This window comes from Sminthopsis crassicaudata, chromosome 1 (assembly GCF_048593235.1).
Source record: "Sminthopsis crassicaudata isolate SCR6 chromosome 1, ASM4859323v1, whole genome shotgun sequence".
Lineage (NCBI taxonomy): Eukaryota > Metazoa > Chordata > Mammalia > Dasyuromorphia > Dasyuridae > Sminthopsis > Sminthopsis crassicaudata.
Genome location: NC_133617.1, coordinates 491,244 through 516,503, shown reverse-complemented (window position 1 = coordinate 516,503; position 25,260 = coordinate 491,244). Strand labels below are relative to the sequence as shown.

Here is a 25,260-nt window from a genome sequence, read left to right as displayed (position 1 = left end):
CTCATAAAAAAAACAAAAAGTAAAGAACTGATAATGGGAGAGTTTGAAGGGAAAAGGAGAATAGGAAAGAAATTGTCAATCCAACACATTGTGACATTATTCCAATTCATTCATGTGCCATGGCATTGCTTTCTGACACATAATTCATTCCACTTTGACATTTGATTTTATTATTAGGAAGTTTTACATTATGAGGAATCAATTCTCCCTCTCAGCAATTTCCACCCATAGGTTATGGTTCTAACCTCTATGGATAAATAAACAATTGTAATTTCCCTTCCACATGCTGCCTCTTCAAATAGTTGAAGAGAGCTACCTCTCCTCTCCCGATAAATTTTCTTTTCTTCAGGCTCCTGGACACATATCCATGTCCTTCCTAAATTGTAGCACGAATATCAATGGGAGAATGCCTGGACAAATTATGATACATGAGTCTGATACAATAATATTGTTCTATTAGAAATGATGAAGGCAACAGTTTCTGAGAAACCTGGAACGATTTGTATGAACTGATGCAGAGGGATGTGAGCAGTACTGACCCAGGTTTTGGTCCCTTTAAGAAACTAGTCCTTTCAGATTGATTTATTCCTTTCTGATTCCCAACTCCTCCTAGCTGTTGCATTATCAATTCAAGAAGGTAGGACCTTTGATCCACAAATCCTGGTCAAAAGCACCCCTTTGAATTCCAATATGAGATCCTGACTCTCCCAGCCCCCATGAGATCTGAGCCAACTTGGCCTATCTCACCCCATTCTAATCATCTTCTTAGGTTTCTCAAACCCCACCAAGCAAATTCTAACCTTTGATGAAACCAATCCAGGAGCCAACTTGTGACTTCACTCAATGTGCTAAATCGCTCATTACAAAAGAGCCAAGCTGGAGTCCTCTCTTTGCAGAGATTCTACACATTGCAGCACCATGCCTGGCACCAATGACTCTCTGCCCAGTGGAATCCTGTTTCCCTTGCCTTCTTAGCTCTACCTTCACCTCTTACTAAGTAGACTATAATCTTACTTTCAAACCTCATAATAAACCTCTTTTGTTAATTTAGGTTTTCGGGTCTGTAAATTCCTTTACAGCAGACTCTTGCACCACTACTAGACTTCATTTAAAACCATATCCTTGCATCAAATCTAAAGGGGTTGCAGGGGAGCTATATTTGTCTCCCTGTACTATGAACCTGCCATTAGAACTCAACTAAACTGTTAATTTCATTAGGTACCTCAAATCTAGACCTCATCAGAACAAGGACAACAATTTATGCAATAGCAATATAGTATAAAATATTTGCCATCATCATTTATATACAAACAGGCCAGACCTCAAATTACTACCAGGGAGCAGGACGCTGGGGGCCAGGTGAACGCTTGTGGTGTTCTGTAGTGGTGAGAAGACAGTTCCTCCTGCTGGGATTCAGGGCAGAGACTGTGGTCTTCTAAGGCTTAAGTCTAGAAGAGATTTGCATGAAGAGAGCATCTCTGCTTCATTCTGAGTCTCTGGAGGCAGGAGTTGCCCTGAGGAGAGAACTGAGAGTCTCAGGTTAAGGAGATGAAGGGAAACCAACAGGTGTTAGAAATCAGTTTGGGTCTTACGGATCTCTATTAGTTATCCATCGTCCAGTAGCAGACAGATGACCAGGCTTATTTGCCCAAGCATTTAGGATACAATGATTACATATAATCAGGCTAGAAACAGCAAGGTATGACAATTGAATCGCATTAACAGTTTCTATTGACTATTGCTCTGATCTTAAAACCAATTAAATGAGGGAAAAATGTAAGAACAAACAAATATTTATCATAACCTTATGGTGATAACAATAAGGAATTTGTCCCCATAGGTTCATATCCAAGTAGATGATATTCATACAAATCTGTTTTAAAATACCCAATGCAAATACAATCATATACAGAATGTCTAATTCCACATAAGAGAATTCAAGAAGTTAGCAGTGAAACTTTTAGAAATAAATCCTACCGAAGTATGGATGGCATTCACAGAAACCCAGGCTAAGTTTGGTTATTGCTCTTTTCCCAACCTTTTCGATTCAAAGGGGCTAACAGCAGGGAAGCCCTTTTAAGGTGGGTGGAGAGAGATTGGTTAATCTGTTCAGTGGAGTTTGAGAGGCAGTAACCAGACCCCAACTCTGTAGCCTTCATTCCCTTCAGGCGTCCCTAAGGGAGAGAGATTATTTCACCAGAGCTGTGCCATGACTTCTCAATGACCAATGCTTGGCTTGAGTGTAGAGCTCCAGACAGCGTCAATCAAGTCCCGGGAAATTGAGCTGTCCCACCTCTCTGATAGAGTCTGGGGGGGGGGGTGTTATCTCATGAACAGTAAATCAGGAAGACTGAAATAGAGTCAAGAGAAATATTGGAAGACATTTCCATAGCTTGAGATGGGAGAAGCATTCTGCTATTCTGAAACATAAGTATTCTGATAAAGAGACAGGGGGAGGTTTTGCAGAACTAAGAGGCAGGGAAACTGAGGCAGGACTGAGTCAGGATAATTAGGGAAACTGAATTAGGAAAATAATAAACAAACCAGACTAAAACTAGAAAATGCAAGGACTTGTGCCAAGGACCAGTTTCTCCCCGATAACCCCAGAATTATTAGCATAGAACAGCACTCCTCATTCAGAGAGACACACGCCTCCCTGTTTGAATCTCTGCAGTTGGGGGGCATCACAGTCAGAGATGGACAGTCTTTAGGTCTGTGGTCATTTGTGGTCACTCAGCCTCTGCTGTGTAGCAGTGCTCAAGGCAGTCCTGCTGCCCTAAGAAGGCACCCCAAGTCAATGGCTGAGAGAGAGAGAAAATGGAGTTTGAGAGCTTCATTCTCTCTCTCTCTAGGGAGGAGAGATTTCTGAGTAAATTATGCAATTAGATCAAGACGTTCCACCCCAACCATTAGAGTTCTGATCTCGAAATGCTGAAATAATAATTAAAGGAACTGGGGTAACAGGAGTGGAGAAACAGGTCAGAGAGACTGCCAGTCCTCAGACAGGTGTCTGATTTTCATTGCTTTTAAAGAATAATCCCAAAGAGTGAATAAGGGATTTCAAAGTTAAAACATAAGCCAGTCAATCATAGTCTAGCAAATTTAAGCAAATAGTAAATAATTTCCAATTCGGCCAGAACTGAAATAAGACATCAGCTTTTCCCAATTTCCTGACCAGCTGAAATCTCAGTTTCCTTCCTTCCCCCCCCCCCCCACCCGTTTACAGAAATTATCAGACTAGTAAATTTCCTGAAACAGCAATAGTAAACAGGTCTATGCAGCAATAGTAAACAGGTTTATCAGACCAATAGTTAAAAATTTCTCATACAAAACAATAGTCTGTTGGGGATGTGCAGGCTTTTGAAGAGACAAGGGCAGGTGAAGTAAAAGGATTTACTAAATTAAAAGTAAAATTAAAAGTTTAAGTTTATTATAAAACATGGAGAGATCTAGGTGGAGCAGAACTCTGAGATGGAATTAGAGTTGTCTGATCAGCCTACCTGCCCATTCTTCCCACCCTCACATATAGGATTTGAGACAACACAGAGCTTTTGGGTTTGAATAGGCTTCAGTAAGGCTATGGAAAGTTTGATTAGTGATAGCTCAAATTACGTAGAGAGCTTAAGTAGTGGTACTTAACATTAATTCAGTTCTATTGAAAGTTAAATAGGGGTACTTAGCTTTAGTTTAGCTCTATAGAAAACTTGGGTAGTGTCAGCTGAACTCTATAGAAAGGTAAATTAGTGGTACTTAACAGAGGTGGGGTTGGGCTGACTTCTGGGTCAGGATAAAGAAGAAAGTTATTTTTTTTAAATGGTTTCCAGCCTCAGTTTCCCTCATCAGATAACCTGTCAGATTAACCCCTGAGACAAGTCCCACCAAATTCTTTTGGGGAAAAGGGACGAAGGTCTCATCTTCTGTAGCTTCTTCAAGCTGGAAATGTTCATAGAGATGTCCCTAGTTCATTTTGGGGGGGTCCATGTCAGGAAGGGAAATACGGGATCGGAAGATGGCAGCAGCTGAGTCTAGAGGGTGTGTGTCTCCTTGAGTCCCAGAGTCTGCAGGCTGTAGAAGCAGCTGAAAGTTTGAAGCCCAAAGGCTAGAAGAAATGACTCCCACCAGTACTCTGAAAATACAAGGACCAAATTTGAATAACAAGACAATTATTAGAAGTGGAGTTAGGATGGGGTTAAGAACCAGGGGCCCCACCCAGAGAAAGAATGGGGAGGGGTAAGGATTTTCTCTTGAATGTCTTTCATCCATCCAACCTTTTACAACCACTGTCTCTGTGGTGTGGTGATGGGTAGATATGAGATCCTTCTTAGCCAGAAAGCAGGGAACAGTTGGGTCAGAGTAGTTCCCCTGGTGGTTGGCTAGTACAAAAGGGGTGGCATCTACTGAGGAGCTGGTGGCCTGAGGGAATGGAGCCTTTGCAAAGAATGCATTAGGCCGAATGTGGGACCCACCCCGGGGTGGTGATGGCACACCCAGCAGTCCTGGACACCTCCATTCCGCATAGAGTTCCCGGGTCCGAGTAGGAAGTTGTCACCCCATTTCCCAGGACCCACAGAGTAGGACCAAGAAAGCTGGAGAGAAAGTATCAAGAGTAGAGTCCTCATAAGGAGGAAGAAAGGAGATTAGCCTGAGAAGCTTCTTTCTCCAGCATCTTTCCCGGGCGTCTTGCGAAAGAGAAACTTCAGGTCTTCTATAGGTTCACAGGAATAAACTGGGTTATCTGAAACAGAAGCAACATGTTTAATCCTAGAAATATGAGTCCAGCTGGGGAAACCTTCCAGTTTAACTGCATTTGAAGCAGTTAAGATGATCTTGTATGGGCCTTTCCACTTCATGCTTAGGGGGTCAGACCCCTGGGCTTTCCAGCTCTTTAAATAGACCATATCCCCGGGATTGACAGGGGGATTGGCCTGAGTAGGAGCATCTGGGGGTTTGTTTGCATATTCAGAAAGGGCCTTCTGAACTGCACCAAGTTGTGAAGCAAATCGAGTGACCAGATGTTGTTCAGGGTCGACATGTTGCTTATTAGAAAAGGTCTTCCATACAAGAGCTCAAATGGGCTGAGCTTGATAGATTTTCTGGGGGCAGTTCTGATTCTAAGAAGCCTGATTGGGAGATTCTTAATCCAATCTTCTCTTGAGTCTGAAGACATAATTTAAAGAGGAGTCGCTTAAGGGTGTGGTTCATTTTCTCCACCTTCCCTGAGGCATGAGGTCTCCAGGCTGTGTGGAGAAGGTAAGTAATTTTAAGAGCTTTTGCGACAATTTGTGTCACCTGAGAAATAAAGGCAGGCCCGTTATCACTCTGTAATGAGGCAGGTAAACCAAAGCCAGGTATGATTTCCTTTAACAGGCATTTGGATACCTCTGGGGCTTTCTCAGTCCTGCAAGGAAATGCTTCTACCCAGTTAGTAAATGTGTCCACGAACACTAGAAGCAACTTGAAACCTCTGCAGGGGGGCATATGCGTGAAATCTAGTTGCCAGTCCTTGGCAGGGTAAGTGCTTCTCCTCTGAATTGGCTTCAGGAGAGGTGGGGGTTTAACTGCTCCCTCAGGATTCACCTGGGCACAAATTGGACAGGCCTGGCAGACTTGCCTGATCGTTTCCCCCAGCTTATGGCCAGTGAAAATGAGTTCAACCAAGGATTGGAGAGCACTCCTCCCCAGATGCGTAGCCTGGTGCAGACCAGAGATCACTTTCCACTGATTTGCCTCTGGAACTAAGAGGTGGTCTGAGGTAATCTGGTACCAACCAGAGGGAGAAAGGGTGTACCCCCTTTGTTCTGTCAAAGCTTTCTCCTGTGTGCTATAGGAAGGAGTAAAAGACTCAGTTAGCTGGGGAATTAAAGGTGTCAATACAGGCGTAAGGGCAGCCGTTTTAGCAGCTGCATCTGCCAGCCTATTTCCCTTAGCCTGAGGTGACTCTCCCTTCTGGTGCCCTCTGCAAAATGTAACCGAGACCTCCTTGGGTTCGTGGACAGCTTGTAATAGACGTAGAATTTCTCCCGAGTATTTAATGGGAGAATTCGTTGCTATTAACAAGCCCCTTTCTTTCCAAATAGCTCCATGAGCAGCAAAACATGAAAAGCATATTTGGAATCAGTATAAATATTGTCTCTCATCCCCTTCCCCAGTTCTAAAGCCCTGGTTACTGCTGTAAGTTTGGATTTCTGTGCCTAGGTGCCAGGAGGCAATGGCTTAGCTTCCTGGGTGCTATAAAGAGATAACCCGCCTTTCTCTCCCCATCCTTGAGGAAGCTACGCCCGTCCGTGAACCATTCCTCATCTGGGTTCTCAAGAGGAATTTCCTTTAAGTCAGCTCTGCTGGAGTATACAGAGTCCTCACAATTATGGACAATCTCTCCAGATTGAGAGACGTCAGGGAGGAGGGTGGCAAGATTTAGCGTGTGGCAAATTCTAAGAGTCAAGTCAGGGGTATCTAGTAAGAGAGCCTGGTACTTAGTAAGTCTCCCACTTGAGAGCCACTGATGGCCTTTTTCATTCTAGAATGCTTTGGACCCTGTGGGGGGTTAAAACCTGTAATGGCCACCCCAAGGTCAGTTTGGAGGCTTCCTTTATTAAGAGGGTGGTCGCAGCTACGGCTCTAAGGCAGGAAGGCCATCCTAGAGAAATTGAGTCCAGCTTCTTTGAAAAATAGGCCACTGGCCTGGGATCTGGTCCCAGAGACTGAGTAAGGACTCCCATAGCCTGCCCGAGCCTTTCATCTACATACAGAGTGAAAGGTTTCTGGGATCTGGGTAAGTATAGTGTAGGGATTAGGTACTAGGGGATGGATTGGGATAATTGCTTCATTAATTGCCCTTAAATGTTGTACCGTATGATAATCCCCATTCCCTTTCTTAAGGGGAAGGATAGGAGTATTACAGGGAGACTGGCAGGGAAGTTTAAACTTGAACTTCTTAATCAAAGGCTGTAACCCGATCCTGTCTTCCTGCTTAATTGGATACTTTGGTCTATGAGGGAACACAGTAGGATCCCATAGCTTAACGAGGGCTGGTGTAGCATGCGTTGCCCTTCCAAGAATGCCCTGATCCCAGACGGAAGAGTCTACGTCCTCCCAGATTTCATAAGGAACATGGAAAGGTCTCAGGAGGACAAATATATCACTTGGAGAATTGAGCAGAGAGAATTGGGTTCCCAGCTTTTCCATTAAATCCCGACCCAATAGAGAAGTGGGACAGGAAGGAATAATTAAAAAGGAGTGTGGAAACAGCAAATCTCCATATCTACAAGGTAGAGGAAAAGTTTCCAAGCGGCTCTGGAGGTTCCCTTCAATCCCCATTACTTTACAGGGGGAAGGGTGCATTGGACCACAGTGGGATAATAGTACTGAAAAACAGGCCCCAGTATCAAATAGAAAATGAATGTGCTTACCTGCCACGTCTAGAGTCACCCTGGGTTCGGCTGCGCTGATGGAGAAAGGTGAGGCCTCGACGAACCCCGGCCCCCGTCACACAGAGTCCTGAGAGGACTGGAGGGTGAGGTTTGAGGCAGTGGCTCTACCCCTCTCTGGGCAGTCCCTTTTCCAGTGTCCGTCCTTGTGACATTTAGGACAAGGACCTGGAGACTTTTTCTGGGGGTATGTTCTCGCCCAGTGACCCTGCCTCTTGCACTTAAAGCACGAACGAACGGGTCTGATCTCTAGAAATGGCGGCTTCTAAAAGCTGAGCCTGTTCTTTATTTCTGGCTCTGACCCTACAATCCTTCTCCATTGCTGCTGCTTGGTCCCTATTATTGAACACCCCAAAAGCAACTTCTAATAATTGAGTCATGGGGGTTTGAGGCCCTAGGGCCAATTTTTGTAGCTTCCTTCTGATATCTGCGGCAGACTGGTTAGTAAAATGCATGCTAAGAACCGTGATACCCCCTGAGAAGTGGGGTCCAGATTAGTGTATTTTCTCAGGGCTTCTTCCAATGGACCTTGGAAGAGGGCAGGATTCTCCTCAGCTGTTTGAGTAATCCCCTTGAGCTTGTCATAATTGACTTGCTTTTTGATTCCTTTCCTCATGCCTTCAATGAGGCAGGTTAGTAAGTGCTCTCTCCTCTCTCTATCCCTGCTTTCCTCCTGGTAGTTCTGATGAGGAGTAAACTGTGGTCTAAACAAAGATGGGTCAGTTCCTTTTCTCTCTCTTCTTCCTTCCCCAAAGTAACCAATGGCGGGTTCGGCAACAAAGGAATTTGCTACTTACTGCTGTATGGAAACATAGTCTTTATTGATTAGAATGGGAACACCGGAGAGCCGGTGGGCAAAATGGCTGCATGGTACAAGGCCATTTTTGCAAAGAGAAGATTTTTGGGTTCTCTCTTTTATGCAGTGATGTAAGGAGGTTCCTGAGAGTGATGTAAATAAGATAAGGATTCTCTTGTTATCTTTTGGGGACAGATGGAAGTCTCTTCCCAAAAGGAATTTCCGGATGCCATTTGGTCTATCTGAGCAGATTAGAATGGGGGTTGTAAAACTCTGGCCAGCTCAGAGAGCCTAAACTAGTTTGACCAGATCTTGTATCAAAGGTCCAAGTCCCAAAGGAAGTTGGAGATCAAACAAAGAATATCAAAGGGCTACCGCCCTCAACAGTTCCATAAGGGGTCTGGTGGAGGTACAACAACAGCCCCTGCCTGGCACCTAGCAGGGTAGGAGGAAGCCATCTCGTCCCCGAATTTCTGAGCTAAATCCCAGATTTGCCTTTTCTCCTCTATGGTACAGGAAGGGGAGATTATAATATTAATATCTCCCCAGGAAAGATCATATTGGAGGGTGATGGCTTTGAATCCATCAATATATTTAGTAGGATCCTCAGAATATCTGCCCAATTTTTCCTAGATTTGGGAAAGATCCGACATGGAAAAGGGCACTTGTACTCTGAGTACTCCCCCCTGAGGGTCTGCGACTTCCCTCAAGGGGAAGAGATTAGAAGGAAGCTCCTGATCCACAGCTGTAACAGGATCAGGCTCCCATGGAGGAGAAGGGCAATTTACAGCTTCAGCCCGAGGAGGGCAAAGGCCTTGAGACTAGCCGGCCTCAGAGGGAGGCGGAAGGGATTGGGTTGAGGGGAAAGGCAGCCCACTTCCATTATGAGAAGGACTAATAAGTGGGGGTTAGGCATTTCCAGAACTCGACTCTGGTGGAGAGGGGAGTCCTATAACTTGCGGCCCTGGGTCCTGTTTCTGATAAGGAGGTGGTCCTGGAGTGCAAGCATTCTGCTGAGAGCTGGAGGGCGGAGCAGATGCTTCTCGTGCCCTTGAAGTAGTGGAGAAGAGAGGATCATCTAAAAGGTCAATTTCTTCCTCTCCATTAGATTTGGCAAGTTATGCTTTGCAATTTGGCCTTGGTTCATCGTCCTGCTTTAGAGCCATGAAGACCACTTCCCTTATCTCCTGCAATATAAGTCCAACTCCTTAATAATTTTATAATCTGTTGAGCCGAATATGGGTCATCTTTGCTGGCCACCTAGAAGGTACTTTGGCCAGGTACTTTTGGAAAAATGAACTAGCTTTTTGTTTTTGAGGTCTCTTATGCCAAATTTATCTTTGTTTTTTAAGAGACACCCTAGAGGTGAGTCTTTAGGAATGAATGAGATAAATTGACCCATTCTTGCCTTAAGCCTCAAAAATTATGCAAAAGCCTTAAGAGCCATAAAGCACCCCGAATTTTTTCCCAATAGCTCCTTCGTTCTCCAAGGCATCCCTTGAGAGAGAGAAAAAAGAAATGGCAGAAATCCTTATCACAAGCGTCCCCACGAATAAGGATTTTGCTTGGGCAGAAAAATGCCCTGGCAGACAAAGTTGATCCGGATCTTTGGCTGCTCACAGCTATGGGGTTTCAGAGAAAGAGGGGGCTTACCTACAGCTGGCTCTGTTGATTCCCCATACGAGGCCACCAGGTTTGTTGGGGATGTGCAGGTTTTTGATGAGACAAGGCGTGGGTGAAGTAAAAGAATTTACTAAATTACAAGTAAAATCAGAAGTTTAAGTTTATCATAAATCATGGAGAGGTCCTGGTGGAACAGAACTCTTAGATGGAATTAGAGTTCCTTCCATTCTGCTCACCCGCCCATTCTTCCCACCCTAATATATATGATGATTTGAGACAATGCAGAGCTTTGGGGTTTGAATGGGCTTCAGTAAGGCTATGGAAAGTTTGATTAGTGATAGTTCAAATTATATCGAGCTTAAGTGGTAGTACTTAACATTAATTCAGTTCTATTGAAAGTTAAGTAGGGGTACTGAGCTCTAGTTCTGCTCTATAGAAAACTTGGGTAGTGTCAGCTGAACTCTAGAAAGGTAAATTAGTGGTACTTAACAGAGGTGGGGTTGGGCTGACTTCTGGGTCAGGATAACTTGGAAAGTTATTATTTTTTTTTTTTAGCATCTCCAGCTTCAGTTTCTCTTGTCAGATTCCCCGTCAGTGAAACAGTTTTATGCAAGTCCCCCAGTTTTAACAAGTCCTAAAAAAACAAACAAACAAACAAACAAACAAACAAAAAAAACCCATCAATTAGGCCGGCTTTCAAATTATCTCAAAACCTTCTCTGCTGAAGAGGAATCCCACCTCTCTCTACTCTGTTAGAAGAGGTAGAGGGAGGGGAAGGCAGCTAGTATTTGCCTCAGGCTTCATACCAGGTAATGCAGAGAATAGTGAGTGGAGGACAAAAACCCTACCACCACCCTTCTAGTGATTAGGGTGTGGGGGCATTTGGGGCATTTAGAAGGTCAGACCCTAATTGGGGATAAGCCACTCCTGAAGCAAGTTGGGGGTTGGGCGATTAGTGAGAGATTGGAACTCTACCAATAGAATTTAGGTGTTAATGTAGCCATTCTCTAAAAGGCAGCTTGGGGGAGAATCTATTCTTAATTCTATATCCCTGACTTCCAGGACTGAAGCTAGAGAAGTTCAGTCAAGAAAGAGACAGTTTAAGGAAACTGAGGCAGTAGAGTGAGACAAGGATTTGAACACAGATATTCTTCCCAGAAGCTGCTCGAAACTGCTAAGGACAAAAATTGGTTCTAAGAGATCTGAAAAGGTTAAGGTTAGTTTTCTGGGTAACAATTTTTGGGGTCCCTGTGAGGGCCTCCAACTAATGAGGGAAAGGAAAGGCGGAACCCCATTTCTTGGTGTATAGATACTCCCATGAGGCGCAATGTCCCCTGTAAAATGAATTTACAGGCCCGAAAACCTAGATTGATAAATAAAAGGTTTATTGTAGGAATTTGGAAGTAAAGCTCAGTTAGAACGAGGCCAGGGCCAAAGGTGGCTGCTGGGCGGGCAGGGACCCTTACATGGCTGGAAGGATACCATGTATTGGCTAGGAGGGCTCCTGTGAAGAGGGCGTTCCAGCTTGTTTGTTTTATACCTAGAAGATGATGGGCGGTACCCAGTTCTGGCAGGCTTTTCACCAGATCAGGTGAGGGCTGGGGGAAGCTGAGCTTAGAGTGGGGGGGAGGGGGAGTGAGCCTGTATATTCTAAGGGTGCCTTTGACCAGGATTTGTGAATCAAGGTCAGTCATGGTTTGGGCAGTTAGGAATCTTAAAGGGACCCCAACCCTCATCACAATGATTGAAAGGGAAGTGAATGGAACTGGAAACATTGTACACCATGAAGAGCAATATTGTACAATGAGGGATGTAGCAATTCTCAGCAATACACTAATCTGTAACATTCTGCAAGGACTAATGATGAAAGAGTATCTACTATCACAAAAAAACTAATATTCTCTGACTACTAATTGAGGAATGCTATTTTCATTTTCTTTCTATTCTTTTACAGAATGACTAAAATGGAAATTTATACATAATTCCACATGTAGAAAAAATATCTAAATGCATATCAAGTCAAGGAGTGGGCTGCATAAAGAAAGATGGAAAAATAGCTAGAACACAAAACTTTAAAAAATTTATCTTTTTAGCATGCAAATGGAAACAATAAACTTAAATATTGACAAATTTACTGTTAAATATTTTAGGAAATAAAAATAATTTTAAATAATATAGTTACAACATCTGCTAGCCTATTCATAAGTGGTCTGATGTGTCCCTATTGTTCTGTAGTACATAGAGAGCAATGGAAATAGGAAGAATATTTTAATACCAGGTCAGACTTTTGTAATTCTTTGTACTTCACATAACTTTGATCTATAAATAAGTTAAGAAAAGAATACCTTGAAGGAGGAGATACATAAGAACCCAATAGGACTGAGTTGCTGCTACTAGAGACTAAAAACAGCCAAACGTTTTTTAGAGGACCCAATCTACATGATGTCTGAAGCCACATTTGAACTCAGGTCTTGACTCCAGAGCTGGCCCTTTATCCATTGAACCATCCAACTGCCCAACTAGTTCCTAGAAAAACTCATTAGCTGAAAATGTGAATTGTGTAAGGACTGCTTTTAGCTGCTTAATTCTGAATAGCAGATAGGGAGTCACTCCTCACATCAATCTGAATATGGTCATGGATCCAAAGGAGTCAAGAAAAAGATGGAATGTTGAAAAAGAGTTAGACTAAAAAAAAAAGTTTTTTTAAAGTTTTAAAACAGAGATAAAAACTAGAATCTATGAATAGAAATTGCAGAGAGAAAAAATTAGATTCTGTGTAATGTAAAAATCTCCCCATATTCTGAACCAGTAAAATAGGCTGCCTTGGAAGATACCGAGCTTTCCATTTCTAACATCTTCAAGTAAAGGCTAAATAATAATTATCAAGGTACTGATAACATTGATGCTCCTTTCCAATTTTGGGATTCTATGATCTTCCTTCCCTCTCTTGATGAAATGATTGACTTCTCATTTTGTCAAAAGATTTGTGCAAATATAATAAACATACATATTACACTATGGGGATCATTTAAAATGATTATTTTTTTTATTATGAAGATTATATAACACATGAGCCCCTTCCTTTCTAGAAAATGATTGAAGGTTTATAGATATTATTTCCTTTGTGCATCAATTTACATGCATATCTGTCTGTACAGTATTTAGTGAAGATATCATTCTGGGCATGTTGTGCAAAGGTGTACCAAACAGAGAAAAAGCACAGTGAAAAAATTGGCCCTCTTTAATTCTTTAGGGCACAAGTAGCATCTTTCATCTTTCATGTAGAGAGGAACAGGTTTGATCAATGGCCTTAGGTAGCAACCCAGAATTGAGCTGGGAAAGGCCGTTGCCTGGGGGCTGAAGTTACAGATTGCAATTTTGACAGAATTTGCTGGTTGGAGGACTGAGTATTGAAAAGCTAATGGGAGGTGTGAGGCTTTTCTTGATTAGTGGATGAGTATTGTTACACCCCTATGGACTACTCTAACTTGGTAGCTTCCCTTAGAGCTACTCTTAATGCCCGTTCTTCCACAGCTATAGAGACAGACCACCATTAGGTAGGGGTGAAGCAAAAGAGAACTTTATTCTGAGATAGCACATATTTATACCCCACTGATGATATGGGGGAAGGGGGAAGTCCTCTAGGAACCTGGCATAATGTGATTGGCCCGAGAAGAAGGAGAGAGGCGTGCTAGGCTTTGAGAGCACTAAGGAGAGAGGTGTGGTACCTGGAATCAGACACAGCCTCATGGGGCTGTGACCCACCTCCACGTGGGACTGGCCTGTGCCACAGAACCTCTCATCCTTCAGGTCCTCCCACATGCCTTGAACTGCATTCCTTGCTTCTAGAGGGTTTTTAACCCTTACATATCCCCCTTTTTTATTAATAAGACCAATGTTGTCATGTTGACAAATGAGAAGCTCTTCCATAAGCACCTCTAAAGAATTTTTTAAAGATTACATATAAAGCATCCTAGCAAAGTAGGCAAAAACAAAAGAAGCAACAATACAAAAATGGCTACATAGAGCCCATGGGATACAATAGAAGGGGTTGGGAAGGGAAGTATGTTGGATCCAATCACTAAGTTGGTCCAGCAAGGGTAGTCATCTCTCTGCTATGGCTTTGTTTTGGGCGTCTCCTGGGTCATCTCCTCCTCTTCTTCTTCAGCCCCTGTTTTAATAGGGGCAACTCTCCTTGTCCTTTCTGGAATCCAGCGGCCTTCCCCATCAGGATCTGCAAGACATAAATATCCCGGCCCTCTCCAAAGTAATAAGGATGGACCTTGCCAACATCCTTCCCATATTCCTTACATACAAATGGTTTCTCTCTACTGTGAATCCTGTGATGTACAGTAAGGCTTCCTCGATGGCTGAATACTTTTCCACGTTTGTTACATTCAAAGGGTCTCTCTCTATTATAAATTCTTTGATGACAAGTCAGCCTTTTTAGGGGAGGGTGCTGAGCTGTGTTGTAGGACTACCCATTTTCCTGGGGCTTCACTGGCTGTGGCTGATCCCTCCCCACAGCCTGCTGCCCTGGTGGTCACTGGGGAGGTTTGGGCTGCAAGGAGCCAGAGGCCCTGGGGATGCTGTTCTTCCTGGGCTCGGAGTCTCCCAGTGTGAGTCCAGGAGTAGGCAGTGGCTGGTAGCCCTGGTAGTGCTTTGAGCCCCCCCCCTGCTCAAGGGATACTGGAGGGATGACTTGTGGCCCAGGCTCATGGCAGGGGTGTGACTTGCCTGGCTCCATGGTAACTTGTTATTATTGATTCTTGGGAAAGAGAAGGATTTTTTCCCTCAAAACATTTGAGGTCTTCCAACTAGATTTATCCCAAGTGGATGGTTCTAAGTGCTGGAGCCAGCCCTGAGTTGGATGCTGTTAGGATTACAAGGTGAGAACTCAGGTTGTCTGGGCAATTCTCTAGCTCAGAATTCACACCTTTAGTTTAGGCCTTTAAGGGGAGTTTACACCTTTAAAAGGAGTTCTGAAAAGGAGTTTACACAAACTTTAAAAGGAGCAAGTTCATTGGTTGAAGTAATTTTTCCACAAGCCCCTGAGTTCTCACATGCCCATTCTCTGGGAGGATAAAAGAGGTAGCATTGAGCCTGGAGTTAGTCTGACCAAGATAAGAGTTTAGATGGTGGTCTGGAAGGAGAGTCTGGCTGGAGGCTCCAGAAGCTTCCTGAGAAACCTGCTCATAGAGGAAAAAAATTTACAGAAAAAGAGATCTCCCCCCAGAGAAGGATTACAATTGAAGAGACTACAGGACCTTTACAGGATGCCAACAGACATTTCTTCTCTTTATATTTGTGTTGATTTGTAGAGGGCCTCAGATAATGAGGGAAAGCTGGGTGAGGTATAAGAGCCTTTATCCAAGAGGGAACCTGCAGGCAATGTCTGATTATCTTCCCACATCCCTTTGGTGTTCTCACCTTTCCTGAGAAACCAAGGAGGGCGGGACCACCTGTGTTCTATTTACAGATCAATAGCAGGGTGCTTATACCTAACACAGTATGTCATGGTGATGTAATCATACTGAGGTATTTAAAGGCTGAGTAGATTGCAAAGAAATACTTCATCTTTGACCATCCTGGTGGCTCTCCTGCCTCCTTCACTCCTCCACTAAGACCAAGGCTGGTTCCAGGATCCTTCAGAGAGCTAGTCCAGATACTATTTGTTGGCACCCAGTGTGGGCCTCTAGAAAGCATAATATATTTTGTTACCCCAATTTAGGAGCTCTACAAAATATTTGGCACCCAAGTGATGCCTTACACTTGAGGCTCTGGTGGTGAAGCCCTGCACTCAGCAGCTCAACTGACAGGATTGGCAAGTTCAGTGAAGAATTCCCTGTGAGTTGTAAAGCCTTTGCTCTTCCCCAGGCAGCAGATGGAGCCCAAGGAGGTGCCTTCTGGATTTCTCATGGCCGCTATTCAGGAACCAGTGACCTTCCAGGATGTGGCCGTGGACTTCACCAGGGAGGAATGGAGAGTCCTGGAGCCTGCCCAGAGAGCCCTGCACAGGAACGTGATGCTGGAAAACTACCAGAACCTGCTCTCTGTGGGGATTCCTGCTTCCAGACTGGATTTGATCTCTGTGTTGGAGAAGCAAGAAGGAGCCTGGCGTCTTAAGGGCAGAGACTCCAGCGTGTCTCATCAGGATATACTTGTTGTACATCAGAGAAATGGAGAGAAACCCTTTGTATGTAATGAATGTGGAAAAGCCTTCAACAGTCAAGACTGCCTAATTTGTCATCAAAGAATTCATACTGGAGAGAAACCCTTTGAGTGCAAGACATGTGGGAAAGGTTTTAGTCAGAGCAACAATCTCACTGTTCATCAGAGAGTTCATACTGGGGAGAAACCCTTTGAGTGTAAGACATGTGGGAAAGGTTTTAGTCAGAGCAACAATCTCACTGTTCATCAGAGAGTTCATACTGGGGAGAAACCCTTTGTATGTAATGAATGTGGAAAAGCCTTCAGCCGTGCAGTCTGCCTTACTGTACATCAGAGAGTTCATACTGGAGAGAAACCCTTTGCATGTAATGAGTGTGGGAAAGGTTTTAGTCAGAGCAACAATCTCACTGTTCATCAGAGAGTTCATACTGGAGACAAACCCTTTCTATGTAATGAATGTGGAAAAGCCTTCAGCCGTGGAGACTGCCTTACTGTACATCAGAGAGTTCATACTGGAGAGAAACCCTTTGCATGTAATGAGTGTGGGAAAGGTTTTAGTAGGAGGTTTAACCTTATTACTCATCAGAAAATTCATACTAGAGAGAAACAGAATGTATTGAAATAGATTTCAGACAGGAATCACTCCTTCACTGTCACCAAAGATTTAGTATGATTCTGGCAGCTCAGTAGGAGAAACATCTATCCTTCCTAAAATAATTCATTGTGGCTCTTTTTGGTTAACATGCCACCTACACTTCTCAACCTGGGCCTTTTTCATCCCCTCCTAATCTAACACATGAAAAAACTGACATTGTATGTATTGTCTAACACGGAGTCCACCATACTTGTAAAGAAGAAGGGATGGAGTACCATGGTCTTCCCTTAAATTTTCATTTCGTTTTTAAAACTTCTTTAGTCTGATTTCTAATATATTGATGTATTTCAAAAATGTAATTCATGTATCTAATGTATTAATAAAACAATGAATCGATGTATTTAATAAATGATATTCATTTTTTACATTGTATTAGTATATGATTTTTGAGTAATAATTTATCTTTTTGGTGCCTGCTTTAGCTGTATGCTAGAAATTTTGGAATATTGACTCACTTTTACCACTGTCTTTGAAGCTGTTCCTGTTTCTACAATCTGTCTCTTGACTGACATATTTAGCATTTCACTATTTCAGTTTCTACTTAAAACTAACTTTTGCAGTGTTGTCTGAATTGATTATTATTTAACTTATATTATCTTCTGTGAAGTCAATGATTAGCATTTCTGATATATATAAATTTCCTTTAAAAAAAAAAAAAAGGAAATTCATTGGACAGCAAGAAGATCAAATTAGTCACTTCTTGAATAAATACATCAAATTACTCATTGGAAAGACAAAAACTGAGCTTGAATCTCATATTTTGGCCAATGAAAAGAAAGGACTCATAAAAAAAGAAAAAGAAAAGAACTGATAATGGGAGAGATTGAAGGGAAAAGGAGTCTAGGAAAGAAATCGCCAATCCAACAAATTTTGACATTATTCCAATTCATTTATGTGCCATAGCATTGCTTCCTGACATAATTCATTCAACTTTGAATTTTGCTTTTATTATTAGGAACTTTTACATTAAGAGTAATGAAACTCTCCCTCTCAGCAATTTCCATCCATACGTTATGGTTCTTACCTCTATGCATAAATAAAACAATTGTAATTTCCCTTCTACATGCTGCCTTTTCAAATAGTTTAAGAGAGCCATTTCGCCTCTCCCAAGAAATCTTCTTTTCTTCAGGGTGCTGGAGAGATTCCAATATATTCACGTCCTTGCTAAATTGTAGCACCACTATCAATGGGACAATGTCTGGACAAATTATGATACATGAGTCTGATAGAATATTATTGTGTTATGAGAAATGATGAAGGAAAAAGTTTCTGAGAAACGTGGAAAGATTTGCATGAACTGATGCAGAGGGACGTGAGCAGAAGTGATGCAGGTTGTGGTCCCTTTATGGGACTAGTCCTTTCAGATTGATTTATTCTTTTCTGATTCCCAACCCCTTCTAGCTGATGCATTATCAATTCAAGAACTAGTACCTTTGATCCACAAATACTGTCAAAAGGACCCCTTTTAATTCCAATAGGAGATCCAGGCTCTCCCAGCCCCCATGGGATCTGAGCCATCTTGGTATGTCTCAGCCCTCATTCTAATGATGTTCTCAGGTTTCTCAACCCCCACCAAGCAAATTCTAACCCCTTATGAAACCATCTAGGAGCCAACTTGGGACTTCACCCACAGGCCCCTTTAGCTAAATCTCTCATTACAAAAGAGCCAAATTGGTGTCCTCTCTTTGCAGAGGTTCTACACATTCCAGCACCAATGACTCTCTGCCCACTAGAAACCTGCTTTTCATGCCTTCTTATATCTACATTCACCTCTTACTAACTAGACCATAATCTTACCTTCAAACACCATAACAAACTTCTTTTATCAATTTAGGTTTTCAGGTCTGTAAATTCCTTTATAGGGGACTCTTGGGCCACTGCTAGACTTCATTTAACTCCTTATCCTTGCGCCAAATCCAAAGGGGTTGCAGGGGAGCTCTATTTCACTCCTGTACTCTGAACTGATACTAGACCTCAACTAAACTCTAATTTTATTTAGGTACCCCAAATCTAGACCTCATCAGAACAAGGACAACAATTTATGCAATAGCAATATAGTATAAAGTCTTTGCCTACATATTTTATATACACTGTTACAGAAATCCTTGTTTTACCCTAATAATAAAATTAAAACTTTTTTTTTTTTTCAAAAATTTAAAAGAAAGAAAGTTTTGGGAGCTGTGATAAATTCAATGATCAACCAGGATTAAATAAGACTAATGATGAAACATAGTACTGATCTTTACAGACAAAGAACTGACAGATTCACAGTGCTAAGTGAAACATTTTTTGTTGTCCATAGGTAATACTTGAGTTTATGTTGCTTGACTCTCAATGTTTACAAAAGGGATCATTTTTTCCTTCTTAATGGGAATAAAATAATATTTTTATGGACAAAAAATTATTTAAAAAAATAAAACAAAATAAAACACCCAGAAATTTGATCTGGATACAATATACACATTCATCATAATCCTAATTCTGGATTTAGTGTTCACATTAATGGTCCTTAAGAACATATTACCTATTTGGAGCTTCTTTCTTATATTATTAATTCATATTGAATTTGTGATGCACTAAAAGATTTTTTTTGACAATTTTCAAGCCATACCTCTACCACCTAATAAATTATAATATAATTTTGACATCATTTTATTCCTATTACATTTCATGTTGTAAGATCTTGTCCATTGTCCTATTCCATAAAGTTCTTTAGGCTTTTGATTCTCTCTTCCAATGTGTTGTCCATGCTTTCCAATAAGTTATCAGCAAATTATGATGCATGAGGTAGTTGCCACTTTTTGACTTAAAAAGTCAAATGATGGACAAAATGAGAGGGGGGAAGACAGACAGAAAAAAAAGAGATAAAGGGAGAGAGAATGGAATGGGAGGAAAGGACAAATATATAGATATATATTCTCTTTGTTCCCTGGCACATAAAAGACACTTAAATACTCCATCATCTACATATAAGATTGGATTTCAATCAGAAGCCTGATTTTATTCAGTGTAATCTATCCCCAGTTCTTAAATTCTAGATAGCCACAAATGTCTCCTGGGACACCATAATAAAGATCCAACAAGATCAGTCCCAATTCACTAGGAACATTCAGACCTAGATCTACTTCCATGCTAAAGGGCATCATACTCTTCCACTAATCAAGAAAAGCCTCACATTAGCTTTTCAATACTCAGTTCTCCCACCAGCAAATTCTGTCAAAAGTGCAAACTGTAACTTCAGCCAGCAGCTATGAGCCTTTCCCTCCTCAATTCTAGGTTGTTTCATAAGGCCAGTGATCAAACTTTTTCCTCTCTACATGAAAGATGAAAGATGCTAATAGTGCCCTAAATAATTAAAGAGGGCCAATTTTTTCATTGTACTTTTTCTCTGTTTTCTACACCTACACAACATGCCCAGAATGATATCTAAGGCAGAAATAGTAAATGCATCCTTCTCAGACCACAATGCAATGAAAATTACATTCAATAAAAAGCCAGGGGAAAATAGACCAAAAAGTAATTGGAAGCTAAATAATCTCATACTAAAGAATGATTGGGTGAAATAGCAAATCATAGACATAATTAATAACTTCACACAAGAAAATGACAATGATGAGAAATTATACCAAAATGTGTGGGATACAGCCAAAGCCGTAATAAGGGGAATTTTTATATCTCTAGAGGCCTACTTGCATAAAATAGAAAAAGAGAAGCTCAATGAATTGGGCTTACAACTAAAAATGCTAAAAAAGGAACAAATTAAAACCCCCCAGACAAAATGAAACTTGAAATTCTAAAAATAAAAGGAGAGATTAATAAAATTGAAAGTTAAAAAAAAAACAAACCTATTGAATTAATTAATAAAACTAAGAGTTGGTTCTATGAAAAAACCAACAAAGTAGACAAACCCATAGTAAATCTGATTAAAAAAAGGGAAAGAGGAAAAGCAAATTGTTAGTCTTAAAAATGAAAAGGGAGAACTCGCCACTAATGAAGAGGAAATTAGAACAATAAGTAGGAGTTACTTTGCCCAACTTTATGCCAATAAATTCCATAACTTAAATGAAATGGAAGAATACCTTCAAAAATATAGCTTGCCCAGATTAACAGAGGAAGAAGTAAATAGTCTAAATAGTCCTATTTCAGAAAAAGAAATAGAACAAGCTATTAACCAATCCCCTAAGAAAAAATCCCCAGGACCAGATTGATTTACATGTGAATTCTACAAAACATTTAAAGAACAATTAACTCCAATGCTATATAAACTATTTGAAAAAAAAAAAAATAGAGATTGAAGGAGTCCTACAGAATTCCTTTTATGACACAGACATGGTACTGATACCTAAAGCAGGTAGGCTGAAAACTGAGAAAGAAAATTATAGACCAATCTCCTTAATGAATATTGATGCTAAAATCTTAAATAAAATATTAGCAAAAAGACTAAAGAAAATCATCACCAAGATAATACACTATGACCAAGTGGGATTTATACCAGGAATGTAGGGCTGGTTCAATATTAGGAAAACTATTAGCATAATTGACTATATCAATAACCAAATTAACAAAAACCATATGATCATCTCAATAGATGCAAAAAAAGCATTTGATAAAATCCAACATCCATTTTTACTAAAAACACTTGAGAGTATAAAAATAAATAGACTATTCCTTAAAATAATCAGGAGCATATATTTAAAACCATCAGTAAACATCATAGGTAATGATGATAAACTGGAACCTTTCCCAGTAAGATGAGGAGTCAAACAAGGTAGCCCACTATCACCATTACTATTCAATATTGTATTAGAAATGCTAGCCTAGGCAATAAGAGTCGAGAAAGAGATTAAAGGAATAAGTGTAGGAAATGAGGAAATCAAACTATCACTCTTTGCAGATGACATGATGGTATACTTAGAGAACCCCAAAGACTCTGCTAAAAAGCTATTAGAAATAATTCAGAATTTTAGCAAAGTTGCAGGATACAAAATAAATCCTCATAAATCTCAGAATTTTTATACATTATCAACACAATCCAACAGCAAGAGATACAAAGAGAAAGTCCATTTATAATAACTGTCGATAGTATAAAATATTTGGGAATCTATCTACCAAAGAAAAGTCAGGAATTATATGAACAAAGTTACAAAACACTTGCCCTAAAAATAAAGTCAGATTTAAATAATTGGAAAGACATTCAGTGCTCTTGCATAGGCTGATTAAGATGACAATACTCCCTAAACTAACCTTTTTATTTAGTGCCATTCCAATCAGACTCCTAAGAAACTATTTTAATGACCTAGAAAAAATAACAACAAAATTCATATGGAAGAATAAAAGGCCAAGAATTGCAAAGGAACTAATGAAAAAAAACTCAGAGGAAGGTGGTCTAAGTGTACCTGATCTAAAGCTATATTATATAGCAGCAGTCACCCAAACCATTTGGTATTGGCTACGAAATAGACCGGTAGATCAGTGGAACAGATTAGATACAAAGGACAAAAAAGGGTACATCTATAGCAATCTAATCTTTGACAAACCCAAAGATTCCAACATTAGGGATAAAAATTCATTATTCGGAAAAAACTGTTGGGAAAACTGGAAATTAGTATGGCAGAAATTAGATATGGATCCACACTTAACACCATATACCAAGATAAGATCAAAATGGGTCCATGATTTAGGCATAAAGAGGGAGATAATAAATAGATTAGAGGAACAGAGGATAATCTACCTCTCAGACTTGTGGAGGAGGAAGGAATTTATGACCAGAGGAGAACTAGAGATCATTATTGATCACAAAATAGAAGATTTTGATTACATCAAACTAAAAAGTTTCTGTACAAATAATACTAATGCAAACAAGATTAGAAGGGAAGTAACAAATTGGGAAAATATTTTTAAAAACAAAGGTTCTGACAAAGGTCTCATTTCCAAAATATATAGAGAACTGACCATAATTTATAAGAAACCGAACCATTCTCCAATTGATAAATGGTCAAAGGATATGAACAGACTTCAGAAAATCATCTCCAAGATAATACACTATGATCAAGTAGGATTTATTCCAGGAATGCAGGGCTGGTTTAATATTAGGAAAACTATTAATATAATTGACCATATTAATAATCAAATTAATAAGAACCATATGATCATCTCAATAGATGCAGAAAAAGCATTTGACAAAATCCAACATCCATTCCTACTAAAAACTCTTGAGAGTATAGGAATAAATGGATTATTCCTTAGAATAATCAGGAGTATATATTTAAGACCGTCAGTAAGCATAATATGCAATAGAAATAAACTGCAACCTTTCCCAGTAAGATCAGGAGTGAAACAAGGTTGCCCACTATCACCATTACTATTCAATATAGTACTAGAAACGCTAGCCTCGGCAATAAGAGCCGAGAAAGAGATTCAAGGAATTAGAGTAGGAAATGAGGAAATTAAACTATCACTTTTTGCAGATGACATGATGGTATACTTAGAGAACCCCAAAGACTCTGCTAAAAAGCTACTAGAAATAATTCAAAATTTCAGCAAAGTGGCAGGATACAAAATAAATCCACATAAATCCTCGGCATTTTTATATATCACTAACAAAATGCAACAGCAAGAGATACAAAGAGAAATTCCATTCCAAACAAATGTTGAGAGTATAAAATATTTGGGAATCCATCTACCAAAGAAAAGTCAGGAATTATATGAGAAAAATTACAAAACACTTGCCACAAAAATAAAATCAGATTTAAATAATGGGTCTTAGAAAATTGATGAAGAAATAGACTTATCTTGACATTTTAATTCTTATCCGTTCTCTTCATGTTTACCCTTCCAGGTTTATAGCATATTGTTTCTTTTCACCTGCTCTCCTTTCTGGATCTGCCTGCCCCCTACACTTGACATTCCATATGCTGACTGCATGCCTGGAATTTGTTCTTTTTTTTTTTTTAATTAAATTTTATTTTTTTTAATAGTTTTTATTTACCAGATATATGCATGAGTGATTTTACAGCACTGACAATTGCCAAATCTTTTTTTCTAATTTTTCCCCTCCTCGCCCCCCTAGATGGCAGATGTTAAATATGTTAAAATATAAATTAAATACAATATATGTATACATGTCCAAACAGTATCGGACTTTGAGATAGTGTACAATTAGCCTGTGAAAGAAATCCAAAATGCAGGCGGACAAAAATAGAGCGATTGGGAATTCTATGTAGTGGTTCCTAGTCAACTCCCAGAGTTCTTTTGCTGGGTGTAGCTGGTTCAGTTCTTTAGTGCTCTACTGGAACTGATTTAGTTCATCTCATTGTTGAAAATGGCCAGATCCATCAGAATTGATCATCATACAATATTGTTGTTGAAGTATACAACGATCTCCTGGTCCTACTCATTTCACTCAGCATCAGTTCATGTAAGTCTCTCCAGGCCTTTCTGAAACCATCCTGTCAATCATTTCTTAAAGAACAATAATATTGCATGATATTCATATACCACAATGTATTCAGCCATTCTCCAGTTGATGGGAATCCGCGCAGTTTCCAGTTTCTGGCCACCACAAACAGGACTGCCACAAACATTCTTCCACATGCAGGTCCCTTTCCCTTCTTAAAGATCTCTTTGGGATACAAGCCCAGTAGTAACACTGCCGGGTCAAAGGGTATGCACATTTTGCTAACTTTTTGAGCATAATCTGGAATTTATTCTTTTACTATTACCTTCATTGAATTCCTAACTTCCTTCAAGTCTCAGCTAATGCATGTGATAGTGTGGTGTTTGACTGAAAAAATGACACAGCAAGCAACAGCAGATCAACAAATTTGATCTAGGAAGCAGACATGGGTCTTCATTGGCGGAAGAAAGACTCTGTAAGGAATATATAGGGGTTGGAATTAGAGGTGCAATAGACATTTTAAATTCAATGTGTCCAAAATTGAACTAATATTATGAATTATTGTAGAAGCAGCCATTCCCCCACAACAAATCTGTTGTTATATTCTCTTGATTTTGCCTTTGTAACATTTCTCCAATAAATCATCTTCTTTCCTCTGACTGTCATACTAATTTCATACCTACATTATTGCAATAGCTTGCTGATGGGTCTTTCCCTCCTCCAATCAATCCTCTATTCAATCATTTAAATAATTTTCCTAAAGCACTGGTCCAATCATGTCCAATAACCTCTCATCTCTCACTCAACATATGACAGTGACTCCCTGTTGCTTCTAGGATCAAATATAAAATCCTGTTAGTTTTTCAAACTCCTTCAAATCCCTTCCAGTGTTTTTATATTTTATATTATATATATATATATATATATATATATATATATATATTTATATTTATATTTTATATTTCACTACCCACAGTGTACTCTTTAGTCCAGTGGTACTAGACTCCTGTTTCATGAACAAAACATGTCATCACTGAAATCCAAGCATTCCTTCTCATGATCCCCCATACCTGGAATGCTCTGCCTCCTCAACTCTGTCCACTTACTACCTTGGCATCCTTTAAGTTTTAACTAAAATCTATGGGAGCCTTCTCCAACTCTTTTAATTCTAATGCCTTTTCTCTGACAATTT

The 25,260-nt window shown here is 40.2% G+C and overlaps 1 protein-coding gene and 1 gene segment (V, D, J or C); both read left to right on the top strand.

The window, feature by feature from the left end:
- The window catches only part of LOC141556155 (immunoglobulin lambda variable 9-49-like), a 1,090,947-nt gene that overhangs the window by 602,773 nt on the left and 462,914 nt on the right, over window positions 1–25,260 (top strand).
- On the top strand, window positions 14,585–17,042 carry LOC141556138 (uncharacterized). The gene has a single exon (XM_074289729.1). It carries the CDS (start codon window positions 15,731–15,733, stop codon window positions 16,640–16,642), a length of 912 nt encoding a protein of 303 aa, XP_074145830.1. The 5' UTR covers window positions 14,585–15,730; the 3' UTR covers window positions 16,643–17,042.

Excerpts from the sequence above, each read along its gene's own strand:
- LOC141556138 (XM_074289729.1), top strand. The coding sequence starts at position 15,731 with ATGGAGCCCAAGGAGGTGCCTTCTGGATTTCTCATGGCCGCTATTCAG.